Raw genomic sequence first — 15400 nt, 5'->3', positions numbered from 1 at the left:
TAGGTCAACATTAAGGATTTAAAAAAAAAAAAAGGACAATTCAAATTCAGCACATAAGTAGTGAGGCATATCAAATAAAGATGAGAGTTTTCATTTTCAAATCAATAGCCTACATAAGCACCTTGTCAGATAGAAAATATATTTAATTCTGAACGTGAAGTATGCTATCAAAAAACATGCATTTTCTTTTTTTTCCTTTTTTTTTTTTTTTTGCGGTATGCAGGCCTCCCACTGTTGTGGCCCCTCCCATCGTGGAGCACAGGCTCTGGATGCACAGGCTCAGCGGCCACGGCTCACGGGCCCAGCCGCTCCGCGGCATGTGGGATCTTCCTGGACCGGGGCACAAACCTGTGTCCCCTGCATCGGCAGGCTGCTCTCAACCACTGCGCCACCAGGGAAGCCCAGAAGATAATTTTTAAGAGGAAAAAGGTCTACAAAGTCTCTCTGGGGAAGAGGGAGTGACAGTGATCTAAAAAAAAAAAAAAAAAAGGCTGAAAAACACTGATTTAACCCTTAAGTATCTTTCCCATCTTACTTCATAGATAAGAAACAAATACACAAAATTTGATATCCATGCTAACCAAGTCTACTGCCTCAAAACCATTCTTTCATCGAGCACAGCCAAAAAGAATTACAGGTAGAATGATAATCATTACTAGGAATGAATGAACCCAACAAAAGGGGTTATAAAACTCAAATCAAAACATTAATTTAGGAATTGGCACCTGACAAGGACCTATCTATCTCCTTCACATAGTTCATATTTCCATGAACACATATAACCTTCCAATGGATGCTTAATGTAGCCTCTTTCTCCAGTACACGATCATTAAAAAAACTCACTGAAGGGCTTCACTGGTGGCACAGCAGTTAAGAATCCGCCTGCCAATGCAGGGGACACGGGTTCGAGCCCTGGTCCAGGAAGATCCCACATGCCACGGAGCAACTAAGCCCGTGCGCCACAACTACTGAGCCTGTGCTCTAGAGCCCGTGAGCCTCAACTACTGAAGCCCGCACGCCTAGAGACCACGCTCCACAACATGAGAAGCCACCACAACGAGAAGCCCACGCACCGCAAGGAAGAGTAGCCCCCGCTTCCACAACTAGAGAAAGCCCGTGCGCAGCAACAAAGACCCAACTCAGCCAAAAATTAATTAAATAAATTTATTAAAAAAAAAACTCACTGAAAAACTGTAACTGCTGACTTACGGCAAATGGCCATATGTTTGTACTCATCACCCACTAGATATCCAGAACCTAATGTTGCATCTGGCACATGAAATCCTTAAAACAAATATTTCAACCACTATTCCCCTTGGTAATGAAATGAACTTTTCATATATGATTTATCTCAAAATACATTGAATTTGTTTGAAAACTTAATTAGGTAGTTATAAAAGACAGTTAAAATAATAGAAATAATGTTTCTATTAAATGAATTTAAAATTTTCCAGCATATCTCTGGAAAGTAGTATAAGGTTTGTTTTTCTGTTATTCAATCTTACATATATTTTCCAAATTTCTTCCAATGAACATGTATTCAAAAATACACACAGCTATAGGAAAACTAATGAACAGTCCCCCAAATCAGAGAGGCTTCAACTTCCAATGAGAATCATTAAATCTCAAAAAAACAACAAAACACAAAACAACAACAGAAAGTTAAAAAAAAGAATCATCTAATCTCATCTGTTTACTACTTCCCTGCTTGAAACCTGGCCTAACAGAATGTGTTATCTCAAGCAAATGTGTTTCACTTATTGTTTCTCAATTATTGGTGAGGTAATCCAAAGAAAATGATTCCTTATTTTGAAAAAAATCTACCTCCATTAGAGAACCAACATTCTGCACAGTACTGCTACTGCATATGCTGAATGCCCCATTTTATCCAAAGCAGGGAGTCAAGAGAATATAAATTAGTTAAGGCAATTTACATACATCTCTTCCAGGCATCTCAACCCAAGTGCTTGATTTTAAACCTTTCCCTCTGGAACCTCTTATCAAGCCACAGCTTACCTGAGAATTTTAAAATATTCCCAATAATATGAATCAGGAGAATGTGTGGTATAGTCAGTATAACTTTAAGAGAGTCAAACCTGCTTTTTATATGTACCAAAATTGGAAGTGTTTGTATTGGTTCCTAAAGTCAGGGTTGGTTTGTTACCAAAGAGCCCGCCACTGGTTGTACCAAACGAAGGAGCACTGGTTGTGCTGGTTCCAAATGTAGTAAGCTTGTTATTGCCAAACAGGGTCTAAAAAGAACACAACACAGGAAAATATTAAGTAGTATAAAGATACACTCCAAACAGGAAACAGAGGTTACCTTAGGTACACTGGATTGGGTGTGTGGTAAGGGAGAGAAGATATCATAATTTTTATAAAAAAGGTATAAAGAAGGATGAATAACTATCAGAAAAACATACTAATCTGAGCAAGATTAACAAGACAGAATGCTCCTGGCTTGAGAAGTTAATGGTAACACTTCATCAAACATAATATTTCAGTGAGACAAAGAAAACAACAACAACAACAACAAGTCAATCAAATATTTTTTACCTGGTAACAGAAACGTTATCATGTATTTAACGTGCCAGTAGAAAGAGTTACAGTAAAAAGTTTAAACATGCTACAACATGGATGAAACTTCAAAACATTATGCTAAGTAAAACAAGTCACAAAAGATGTGACTCCATTTATATGGAATGTCCAGAATAGGTAAATCCATAGACAGCAGGCCTGAAGTGACTTGGGGGAAATGAGAAGTGACTATTAATGGGGATGACGTTTCTTTTTAGGGTGACAAATATGTTCTAAAATTGACTATGGTGATAGCTGCACAATCTGTGAATATGCTAAAAACAGCTGAATTTTAAACTTTAAAAGGGTGAATTGCATGGCAAATGGATTATATCCCAATAAAGTTGTTAAAAAATAACTTTCTGAAGCATTAGATAATTTTCTCAATTTCTCACCTCAAATAAGAAATAATAGATTTCAATCTCCATGAAAACAACCACATGATTTGGGAACTTTTCCTTTTTTTTTTTTAAACTGAAGTTCAAAGCTTGTTATAATGCGTACATAATACAGACATATAGTTTCTCTAAGTGGTATTTACTATTGTTTTTTAGGTCAAGTGTATTCCTATATAGTAATTTTTTACTTAAATGACTTAACAAGGAAAAAAATTCAGTTAAGCCTCCAGTGGCATGAAGACCTTCAGAATACCAACAATTTTAACAACTTGATCACCACCAAAAATACTTAATTAACAAATACGATACTAACTTATCACCCAAAATAGAAGTTAGAAATAGGAATTTAAAATTACCTGATTTGGGGCTTCCCTGGTGGCACAGTGGTTAAGAATCTGACTGCCAGTGCAGGGAACCTGGGTTTGAGCCCTGGGTCAGGAAGATCCTACATGCTGCGAAGCAACGAAGCCCGTGCGCCACAACTACTGAGCCTGCGCTCTAGAGCCCACGAGCCACAACTACTGAAGTCTGCGTGCCACAACTACTGACGCCCGCATGCCTAGAGCCCGTGCTCCGCAACGAGAAGCCACCACAATGAGAAGCCTGTGCACCACAACGAAGAGTAGCCCCCTCTCCTCGCAAATAGAGAAAGCCCGCGTGCAGTGGCGAAAGCCCAACACAGCCATAAAATAAATAAATAAATAAATAAATATTTATTTATTTAAAAAAGAAAAAAAAAACACCTGATTTTAAGAGCAAAAGCACCTCAACTTAAACTCAACAATTTAACCAACGGGAGTGAAATTTTACTAAAAGAAGTAAACTCCACATAAGTATTGAAACAAACAAGTTTTAAAAAGAACTTACTTTTTGAAAATAAACCTATTATAAGTTGCCTATTTTTAAGTTACCAAATAGCTTTCAGTTACTATCAGTATCAAATCATACACTATAACCCAAAAGAATACTTGAAGACAGACTTTTCTTTCTTCTTTTTTAAATTCAGCATTCTTTTTTCTTATTCTGTTGTTTTTTTTTTTTTTTGCAGTATGCGGGCCTCTCACTGTTGTGGCCTCTCCCGTTGCGGAGCACAGGCTCCGGACGCGCAGGCTCAGCGGCCATGGCTCACGGGCCCAGCCGCTCCGCCGCATGTGGGATCCTCCCGGACTGGGGCACGAACCCACGTCCCCTGCATCTGCAGGCGGACTCTCAACCACTGCGCCACCAGGGAATCCCTATTTTTCTTTTTTTAAAATTTATTTATTTATTTTTTTGGCTGTGTTCCGTGGCTTGTAGGATCTTAGTTCCTTGATCAGGGCTTGAACCCAGGCCCATGGCAGTGAAAGCACTGAGTATTAACCACTGGACCACCAGGGAATTCCCAAAAGACAGATTTTTCTTAGAAATTCCTTTAACAGATTTATACACATCTTCAAGTTACAGTCAACTGCAAAAACCTACCGAACCAACAGCACCAAATCCAGTACTGGTCTGCCCAAAGAGACCTGTTCCCGTTCCAAATGCTGTCCCAGTGCTGGTGTTTGTAGCTGTCCCAAAAAGACCTCCCGGCTGTGAGGCTTGGGTTACTCCAAATAAACCCTGTAAAAGGTAGTCTAGATTACAAGAAAACCTACAATAGTCAGTTGTCTTTAAAAGTCTTAGATTATTAATAATAGTTGCCATTTTTTTAAGTTTATGTGACAGACATTATGCTAAATATATAGAACATTTCTTTTCTTCACAACAACCCTGAAACGCAGGGCCGTTTTCCAAAAGAAAATAAGGCTCAGAGCAGTTAAAAACTTGCCCAAGATGTCACAGCCCCTAAGTGGAAGGACCAGAAATTCGTATCTGTATCTAAGCCTGATGAGCAACACAGTCCTGGACAGCTATAAAAACCTTATACTAACTCTTGTGCTCTAAGAGATAACAGGGTTGCCACACTGAAAACAAAATGCCATGACAGGGTGCTTCATTTTCAGAGTTATGCCAAAAGAACGTATTAATACTGAGCTGGGGAATGGACTTTGAATCAAATAACTGAAAATAATCAGCTGAAAATAATAAAATTAATCTGAACAAAGGCAGTAGTGTAATGTTAAGTCTTCATTTGTTATGATAAACTACACAATTTCAAATAAGCAAAGTTTGTATCATCCAATGTTTAAAGATTTTTTTATGCATTAGTCAACAAAAGAAAAATATTTAATTAGTGGGCTATAGCTGAATTGAGAATTCAACGTAGTGTTTTAAACAGCTTTATTGAGATATAATTCACATACCATAAAGTTTACCTATTTAAAGTGGACTATTCAGTGGGTTTTTTCTATGTTCAGTGCTATGCAACCATCCCCACTCTAAATTCAGAAAATTTTGATCACTCTAAAAAGAAACCCTGGACCCATTAGCAGTCACTCCCCATTCCTAGGCAACCAACCACTAATCTACTTTCTGTTCCCATAGATTTGTCATTCTGAACATTTCATATGAGTGGAATCATACAAAACGTGGTCTTTTGTGAATGGCTTCTTTCACTTAGCATGTTTAAAAGGTCTCTCCATGTTGTAGCATGTATCAGTACTTCATTCCATTTTAATGGCTGAATAATAGTCCACTGTATGGATATACCGCATTCATTTATCCCTTCATCACTGATGGACATTTGGGTTGTTTCCACCTTTTAGTTATTATGATCAGTTGTATACAAGTTCTTGTGTTTTCATTTCTCTTGGGGGAAATACCAAGGTGTGCAACTGCTGGGTCATATGTTAACTCTACATTTAGCATTTTGAGGCATTGCCAAATTTTTCCAAAGTGGCTGCACTATTTTATATTCCAAACAGCAATGCATGAGGGTTCCAATTTCTCCAAATTCTTGAAAACATTCATTATCATTGTCTCTCTTTTTGTTTATAGCCTTCCTAGTGTGGATATGAAGTGATATCTCACTGTGGTTTTGAAGTGCAGTTTCCCTGATGCCTACTGACATTGAGTACCTTTTCATGTGCTTATTAGTCATTTATCTTCTTTGGAAAAATGTCTATTCAAGTATTCGGCCCATTTTTTAATGGTCTGTCTTATTATTCAATTATAAGAGTTCTTAATTGTTTGGACACAAGTCCTTTGTGAGATATATGACTTGAAAATATTTTCTCCAATTTGCAGGTATTCTTTTTGCTTTCTTGATGGTATCCCCTTTGACCCACCAGTTTTTAACTTTGAAGAAGCCCAATCTATTTTTCCCTTTTGCTGCTTTTGCTTTTGGTGTACTATCTAACAGATCATTGCCTAACTCCTTTTCTTCTATGAGTTTTATAGTTTTAGCTCTTACATTTGATCCATTTTAAGCTTTTATAGTTACCACAATTGTATAAAGAAAAGGTCCAACCTCGTGCTTTTGCACGTGGAAAACCATTATCCCAGCACTCTTTGTTGAAAGATTCTCTCCGTAGTGAACTGTTTTAGTACTCTTGTTGAAAATCAATTAACCATGAGGACTTGTTTCTGGACTCTCAATTCTAGTCCCCTGATTTTATATGTCTAGCCTTATGCCAGTATTACACTGTCTTCATCACTTCATCACTCCAGCTTTCTTTTCTTTCAAGACTGTTCTGGCTATTCTGAGCTCCCTTCTATTCCTTTTTGAGTGTTTTTATTATGAAAGGTTGTCAAATGTCTTTTCTCTACCTACTGAGGTGACAATATGGCTTTTGTACTTTATTCTACTTTATGGTTTATTACATTAATATGAAAATACGTTGAACCAACCTTCCTAGGATAAATCCCACTTGGTCACAGTGTATAATCCTTTTTATATGTTGTTGAATTCAATTTGCCGGTATTTTGAAGATTTTTGGGTCTACCTGTATTTTTTATTTTTTAATCAGGCAAAGTATCTCTAATTTTAAAACCAGGTATATCCCAAGGATTCTAATCAATAAATCATACCTCAAATTTACCTTTAATTTTATACTTCCCTAAAAGAGTCCCTAGAAATAAACTGCTCATGACTATAAGGACTTTCTCTTCTACTATCTGGACAGAAGTAGCAATTATCCAACATGGCTCTAAGTTTTAGTTCTCTCTTATTTATTTTAATGAACTAAACTTCTTTGCCTGATTCCACTTAAGGGAATGAGCTGAAAGAACCTTCTGAAACAGAGCCAGTAGTTTATAAATATTTTCTCCTATACTCTACAGAATGCCTGGAGTCAATGTCCTAAGGTATAGCTTCAGGACGGCCAATTCTAGCACACTAAGCAGCGATTAGTGATGAGAAAATATGCCCAGAAAGGATAAGTGACTTGTTCAATAGCCCCTCATTAAATACGGAGTAGAGCCTGGACTAGAATCTATGTCTTAATTATTCAAAGATTTTTGCTCTCTTCCCTTTACTACACATACGTATCGTCAACCCTTAAGAACTGCAGTAGAGATAGAACTTGTTAATTTGACATGATTAGAAGCCTCATTACTTAGCTCTACAAATAAGACCTGTTTCCTTACCATGGTGTTGGTGCTTGGCTGTCCTAGTGTGTTGGTATTACCAAAGGAAAAGCCAGTGGTCTGGGTGGTTATGGCCTGGGCAAATGGTTTGCTGAAGAGGCTGGTAGCCTGCTGATTCTGTTGGCCAAAAAGACCACCTGGATTTGTTCCAAATCCAGTCGTACCTTTCAGGAAAAGAAAAGGAAAAATAAACGGTGGGGGGAAATGCCAAACCTCACATTATCTAGTTACTTCAATAGTCTATGTTATTGATTATATATCTAAATTACCCTACATTCATTCATTACTCAAACTGGATAACCACTTCATTTTCCACCTTTCTTCACGTAACTCCAGATTTGGTTCAGACTCGACTTTCTATAAAAACACTCTGACCCCAAGAACCCAGGCTGGGCTAAGTAATCTTCCTTTGTGACCCCACAGCTTTTCGTCTATTTTACAAGGTAACACACTACACTTAAAGTCTATGTGTGTATTTTTAACCTCGTTAGACTAAGTTTTTCTTCAGAACAGGGGCTTTCTCTTTATAGCAATATATCCAGCATAGGTGTGACACAATAACAATACTTAATAATGGCTAAACTAAATCACAGAATACCAAAACTGAAAAGAATGTAAATGCCATCTAAACGTGTATTCATTTGTGTATTTGTGTATGTAACTCTATAGAAGGCTACCCTCAAAAATGTAACTTTTGCTTGTTTCTACAGAAGCAAACTGGTGGCTAAGGGGGAAAAAAAGAAAAGACCTTTGGATATGTACGTTTTTGTATATCATGAACTTTAAATCATATGTGTATATTACTTTTGCAAAAGTAACACTTTTATAAAGTAATTTAGTAATCATCCTAGACTCCCCTCTTTCACATCCCACATAAATCAATCCATCAATAAATCCCATCGGTTCTACATTCAAACTGGCTCCAGAATCTGACACTTTTACCATACCATAGCACCATTCTCTGCAAGCCACATCATCTCTCATGTGGATAGGGCAACAGCTTTTCTAACTGATTTGTTTCCACCCTTGCCCCCATACAATCTACTCTTAATACAGCAGCCTTCAGAATGATCCTTTATTCATAATCACATGACTTATCTAAACCTTCTAATGGCTTCCTGACTCAAATAAAAATTCAGATCTTGACACTGGCCCACAAAGGCCTATAAAATATATTCCCCTAGGGCTTCCCTGGTGGCGCAGTTGTTGAGAGTCCGCCTGCTGATGCAGGAGACATGGGTTCGTGCCCTGGTCCGAGAGGATCCCACATGCTGTGGAGCGGCTGGGCCCGTGAGCTGTGGCTGCTGAGCCTGCACGTCCAGAGCCTGTGCTCCGCAACGGGAGAGGCCACAACAGTGAGAGGCCCGTGTACCGCAAAATAAAAAAAAAAAAAAAAAAAAAAAAAAAAATATATATATATATATATATATATATACACACACACACACACACACATACATATATTCCCCTATATCCTCCAGTACTTCCCCTTGTCCTCTCCCCTTTAGCAAAAACTCAGGATTTCTAGATTTCTAGTTTCCTCCAGCTGGAATATTCTTCCCCCAGAAATCTGTATAGCTTTATGCTTCACCTTCTTCAGATAGGTCACTGATCAAACACCACCTATCAGTGAAGCCCTTCTTAATCATCTGCACTTAATACTATATTTCTCCCCACCCCCCACAAACATACCAGGCATTTCCTATTCCTCTAGCACCCCTGAATCATTTTTCTCCATAGCACTTAAGCACAAAAATGACAATTATGTTTTACTTTCAGCTATCTGTCCCTCCTCAATATGGCCCAACATGATGTCAAGTGCTTACTAGTTCCAAAGCCTGTTTTGTTCTGACCATAGGCAAAGCCTGAATTTGTAGTGGAAGAACTGAAGAGTCCTGTTGCACTGGAGGTGGCTGGAGAAGACCCAAACAAGCCAGTCGTGGTACCTGCTCCCACCTGGTTCTGCGGGCCTTTCCGGTTGGCCTGATAATCCTCTAAACGAAGCTCCTAGAGTAAGTGAAAACATATTCCAAATTAATATGCAGCCAAAAAAATTATTTAGGAGGCTAAATAATACTTGCATTTAGTATTCAATTTCTATGTTCACATAGGAACCATGATTAAAAAAACAGAAAACTATGGAATGGTTAACTTACTATCATTACAGAAAAACACTTTCAACAGTGTATAATGGACATTAAAATCCATACCATAATTACCATAAAACTACAGGCCAAAGGACCAGCCAACCACATCTTAATTTCAATTTTCTTCTATAGACAATAATACTTTCATTTAGACAATAATATCTACTCCCACCCCAAATGTAAAGATTAGCTGATTAAAAGATGGATGATTCTGAGGAATTCAGAAAACTCAGGAAAAGAAGAGATAAAGTTTAACAGTTTTGTCTCACAAGTAAGGGTGTTTCTGTATACTCCAAAGAAGCAAGCACAGTCTGGGATGTAAAAGAAGCAACAGCAACAACCAGAGATGACAGTCAAAATGTACAACGAACTATCACACAACAATGATAATGAACAACCTATAACTTCGCACAACAACATGGATAAACATCACAATGCTGAAAGACAGATTTAAGAGTACGTAATATAAGATCCCATCTACGTAAAATTCAAAAATGGGCAAAACATGGGCAGTCAGGATAGTGGTTACCTTTGGAAGGGGAGGATTGTGACTCTGGGGGCAGGGCCCAAAGGGGACATCAGGGATGCTGATAATGGTTTACTTATTGTGTTGCACACTTATGACTTTGCATGAGTTTACTAAAAACACATGCATGTGCACACACTGCCCAGTGTAGTATGAGCAACAGCCAATCAGAATAGACTATTAGTAAAACTATACCCGTACATACAAGCTGAATATCATCCTTGCCTAAAACAACAAATATCTATAAATAATGTATTAATGAAAAAAAATTGGTTAATCTTAATTTTTTACATAAATCCTAAAAAATAATCAAAAACATTTTAAAAAGCTGCTTCCCAATAGAATCAAAAGGTTAGGGTGATACTCTGTAATGCATTTTACTGACCTCTAGGGACTTGCTTTCATATTCTTTCATAGCAGTAATACACTGGTGCTTGGTACTGATGTTAGTGCTAACTCCAGCTTTAACCATAGTATCTGTACCAGTTGGAGGCTGCAAAGGAAGATAAAGGCAAATCTGAAAGTCTAAAGAAAACGTTTAAGTTCAAGCTTTATAACCCTACTCTCCCAGACACAATTCTTCAACGACTGAACTCTATAACCAGTCCCCTAGGTTCTTTACTTAACGGGACAGTTTTAAGAGTGCTTGATTAAATACACTGCATTCTTGATCTCTCCCTGTATCAAGGTTATCTGCATAAGTCAATCTCAGAAACAGTTATCAAAAACCCAGGGATTAATCCCATAACGAAGCCATTCAATTATCTACTAAAATACACTTAATAATATATGCATAAGGGAAGCTTTATCCAATTTACCTAATATATACATTTAAACCTCTATTTCTGAGTTCTAATTCCTACTCTGCTCTGAAGTGTCTGCTTTGTGACTATTGTTGCATTTATGAAATATGGAAGCCTGGTTTTTCCCCCATAAGCTTATGAGGCAAAAGGCACTAGGTAACTAAAGATTCCTACTTAGGGTCTTCCCTGGTGGCGCAGTGGTTGAGAGTCCACCTGCCGATGCAGGGGACACAGGTTCGTGCCCCAGTCCGGGAAGATCCCACATGCCGCGGAGCAGCTGGGCCCGTGAGCCATGGCTGCTGAGCCTGCGCGTCCGGAGCCTGTGCTCCGTAACGGGAGAGGCCACAACAGTGAGAGGCCCGCATATCACAAAAAAAAAAAAAAAAAGATTCCTACTTGTACTGTTAGTTTTCTCAATTACTGTACTTTCTAAGAGACAACACACAGTATTTTTCTCTATCATTTACATTTAACTTTATTTTAAATTCAGGATTCTAAATTGAGTATTATGAATTCAACACCCTGCCTAAGAAATTCTTCATTTTCTGGAAGAATTTTAACAAGTTTTGCCAATCCCTATATTTGCCAGAGATTTCCATTAGACTAACTGCACTGCCAGCCTATCCTAAGTATCTCCAAAACAATCACATCAAGTAGTATCTTACATCAAGTGGTATTCCATGTATTTTCATAAACAGAATCTTTCATTCTAACCCTCCATCCAACTTCTCTCAAAAAAGCTGAAGAAAACACAAAACTCATTTGCTTCATTTTGTCATTTCACCACAAAAGTTTTATTTCTAATTGGCACACAGAAACTGATGAGTTATTCCATACAGCTCCTTAAGGAGGCCCTATTTTCAATGATTTTTACAGTTTGCCCCATCATTCCTTCTTTACTTCTGTAAAGAATGGTTGACGATTCAGAGGCCAATTATGAACACAGTAAATACAAGCTCAACCTGATATTTCCTTTTTTCTGGCTGCACCACAAGGCTTGTGGAATCTCAGTTCCCTAACCAGGGATTGAACCCGGGCCACGACAGTGAAAGCCTGGAATCCTAACCACTAAGCCATCAGGGAACTGTAATCAACTACTACTGTAATCAACCTTGTGAATACAAATTTAATTGGTTTGAGCATAATTCAAATATAAATTATAATCTAGATTTATGTTTCATGACTCTTCCTGTCTACTATACAACTATTCCCAGATATTGTTCTTAACACATATTTCAGGAAGAGTGAGACTAAGCTATGCATAACTGGAAAGAGAAGAAATGTTATGATTCCTCCTACAAAAAAACATACAGGAGACAAAAATATTACACAAAGATCGAAAGACAATACTTACGTTAAACTTAATAGTAGTCCCAGTAGGAGCAGCTGTAAAACTACTTGGCCCAAAGAGGGAGCCAGATGTGCTACCAAAAGGATTAGAGGTGGTATTTGTAGTTCCAAAAAGTCCCCCGCTGCTGGTACTTGTTCCAAAATCTATAAATTAGAAAGAAAAATGGGATGGTAACAGTAAAGAATTTAAGAATCTGTAAGCTATCTTGGAATTGGCCTGTGGCATTAGAGCAGCATTACTTCCAAATCCTCAGGTTTTCTATCTTTCCAATCTCCCTAGCAAGTACCTTCAAACAGATATTTCATACAGACACACACAGTTCTAGGCTCACAACTTTGACGTGAAACAAAATCTGAATCTTTAGTCAGCTAAGTGTCTGTAAAGTCCTTGGGCATACTTAAACAACAAGTTAGAAGAAATAGTATTGTTTCATTAAATATTTTATCTTATTTCTCTTGGTAAGACCAGATGCTCAATGAACTTGTCTTTCTGACAATGCCTTACCACAACAGACCTGAACAAGAGTCACAGTATATTTTATTTACATATATTATTACAAACACCCACATATAACCAAAACGTTTAAAACAAACAAATGGTCCCATTAGGGTAACCACACATAGGTTAATATAAAATTTCACCCAGAAAAATAATTTAGAAAAATTAGTAGGCATGTTGGTCATTTACAGAAATAAATCTACTTTCCCAAATAGCTGAGTTTAAAAAAAAACACATAACAGAGAATTTAACTGTAATCTAAGGAATGTATTCTTCAAAATATAAGATACTACTTCTAAAGAAATTACACATATGGTACCAGAAATAGCAGTAAGCAATACAAAGTTATTTGCCAATATTTAATATTAAGTGACATCCTCATACCAAGTTAAGAGGAATGTGATTTCTCACTGGCAATCATACTATTTCTTTTCTAAAAACATGTCCTAATATATAAAGTAAATAGGCATATGTCTTTTGAATTAGTATTTTAGATTGCATTTTATATTGTCATGGTTAAATATTTCAACATCCCCTCAAACAACTTTCCCTTTGTAAAATACTGATAGCTGGCTAACTTACTTATTCTACCATACCAGTGCTGGGAATGGCATCAACTCACAGGGCACACCTGTGCAACTAGCAGTGTTTCTGCCTCAAAGAACTGTGTGGTGAAGTATCCCTGGGTCACATTTAGACTTAAAGAGAAAGAAGCCATCAATTAAAAACACCTGCCATGGCTAAGGAATGGAGGAGTAACCATGTCACATCCAGTACTTACCATTCCTGCTTCAGTCTCTTCAAACCAAAAGCGAAACAAAGGCAGGAAGGTGCCCCTGCAGTATACTACAGTTAACTACACATATTTCTCCTTGAAATTCTCCCTTCTTGACACCTATGACAGTACTCTGACCTGGCTTTTCATCTTATTCTCTGGTCATTCTATATCAGGTACCTCTTCCTCTGCATATTCCTTAAATACCAGTGCCCCTCAGACTTCCATTCTTGAAGAGATGTACCCCTTCCCTTCCAGCCTATTAAACTTTTCAATATCATTTTGAGTTTTCCTCTCCCCATGTTTTTGCTATGTGGTGAGAAAAGGAGGTGGGTGAACACAGGGAAAAGGAGAAGAGAGAACACATTCAATAAGCAAATCAAATTGTTAGATGCAGAAATCCAATGATTTACTACTTACTCCCAAAGCCTGTTGGTTTATTTTGTGCAAAGGCATTGTTTTGGGATGAGAAGAGACTGGTCCCTGTGCTTGCAGTTCCAAACAAGCTGTTTGATGTTCCTGTTGATGTGCCAAACCCAAAGCCACTGCTTGTGGAGGTAGCTGGCTGGCTAAATGAATTGGTACCAAATAAGCCTCCTGAAGAGATAGAGAGGGGAAAAAAAGGGTTAAACAGACTGGAGTCACTTAGTGAAGCCCTATACCAGCTATGAATAAACCAACTGTATTCCAAATAAAGCCCCTACCTGGTTTGGTCTGTGAATTTCCAAACAGGCCTCCGGTATTGTTGCTAGAACCAAATGCAGATGTTCCAAATGCCCCTCCACTAGTAGTGCCAAAACCAGTATCTGATAAAGCAAAATCCAGGGTCAGAATAAAATCTAAACCAGGTGGCCCAATGAAAGAGGATGTTAATATTTCTTAACATTCTGCATTTGAACAGGACCACTGGTCTAATCCAAAAACTATTTTTTCAAAATTCCATCAGACTACTTATAACAGAGCTGATATTAAGCCACACTTTATTCATTGTCCTGGGTAAAGTAAGGAAACAAAGTTAAAAAGCTTATAACTTTTCAATAAGTTAAAGATGTTGATAGGTTTAAAAAAAAAAGTGCCAAGCTACTATGAACTACAGACAAAAATAATCAAAATTTGGGTTTCCTGGTGGCACAGTGGTTAAGAATCCACCTGCCAATGCAGGGGACACGGGTTCGAGCCCAGTCCAGGAAGATCCCACATGCCGCCGAGCAACTAAACCCGTGCGCCACAACTACTGAGCCTGCACTCTAGGGCCCGCGAGTCACAACTACAGAAGCCCATGTGCCTAGAGCCCGTGATCCGCAACAAAAGAAGCCACCGCAATGAGCAGCCTGCGCACCGCAACAAAGAGTAGCCCCTGCTCACCGCAACTAGAGAAAGCCCACGCACAGCAACGAAGACCCAACGCAGCCAAAAAACAAAACAAAAAAAAAACAAAAGAAACAAAAAACTGTTAAAATTTTCTCCAGACACCGTACACTCTACAGTCTCTGGGATGAATGGTCCTTAATTAGAGGAGCACATCAGAATGACCTGGGAAGTTTTCAAAATACACATGTTCAACTTCCAATCCCAGAGATTCTAATTCCATAGTTCTATGATGGGATATACATATTTCGGGAACAAACCTCCAAGAGTGACTCTGAGATAAACAACAAGGTCCTACTGTATAGCACAGGGAACTAGTAATGTAGTCAATATCTTATAAAATGAACTATAATGGGAAAGAATCTGAAAAAATATGTGTGTATAACTGAATCATGCTGCTATACACCAGAAACTAACACAACATTGTAAATCAAGTATATTTCAATAAAAA

At 37.9% G+C, this 15400-nt stretch overlaps 1 protein-coding gene across 7 annotated transcripts in view; it reads right to left on the bottom strand.

The window, feature by feature from the left end:
* Positions 1-15400, bottom strand: part of NUP98 (nucleoporin 98 and 96 precursor) — a 103665-nt gene that overhangs the window by 72647 nt on the left and 15618 nt on the right. For 2 of the 7 annotated variants that reach the window (XM_067750153.1, XM_067750154.1), the window contains exons 3-10: positions 14286-14387; positions 14002-14178; positions 12312-12451; positions 10540-10647; positions 9308-9488; positions 7482-7645; positions 4437-4574; positions 2114-2252 (exon numbers count right to left, since the gene is read on the bottom strand). In XM_067750153.1, the coding sequence (XP_067606254.1) occupies positions 2114-2252; positions 4437-4574; positions 7482-7645; positions 9308-9488; positions 10540-10647; positions 12312-12451; positions 14002-14178; positions 14286-14387 (1149 nt within the window). The remainder of the gene's footprint in view (positions 1-2113; positions 2253-4436; positions 4575-7481; positions 7646-9307; positions 9489-10539; positions 10648-12311; positions 12452-14001; positions 14179-14285; positions 14388-15400) is intronic. The other 5 variants (XM_067750155.1, XM_067750159.1, XM_067750157.1 and 2 more) reach the window with 4 other exon arrangements.

This window comes from Pseudorca crassidens, chromosome 9, assembly GCF_039906515.1.
Source record: "Pseudorca crassidens isolate mPseCra1 chromosome 9, mPseCra1.hap1, whole genome shotgun sequence".
NCBI lineage: Eukaryota > Metazoa > Chordata > Mammalia > Artiodactyla > Delphinidae > Pseudorca > Pseudorca crassidens.
This window is presented reverse-complemented; position numbering and strand designations above follow the sequence as displayed.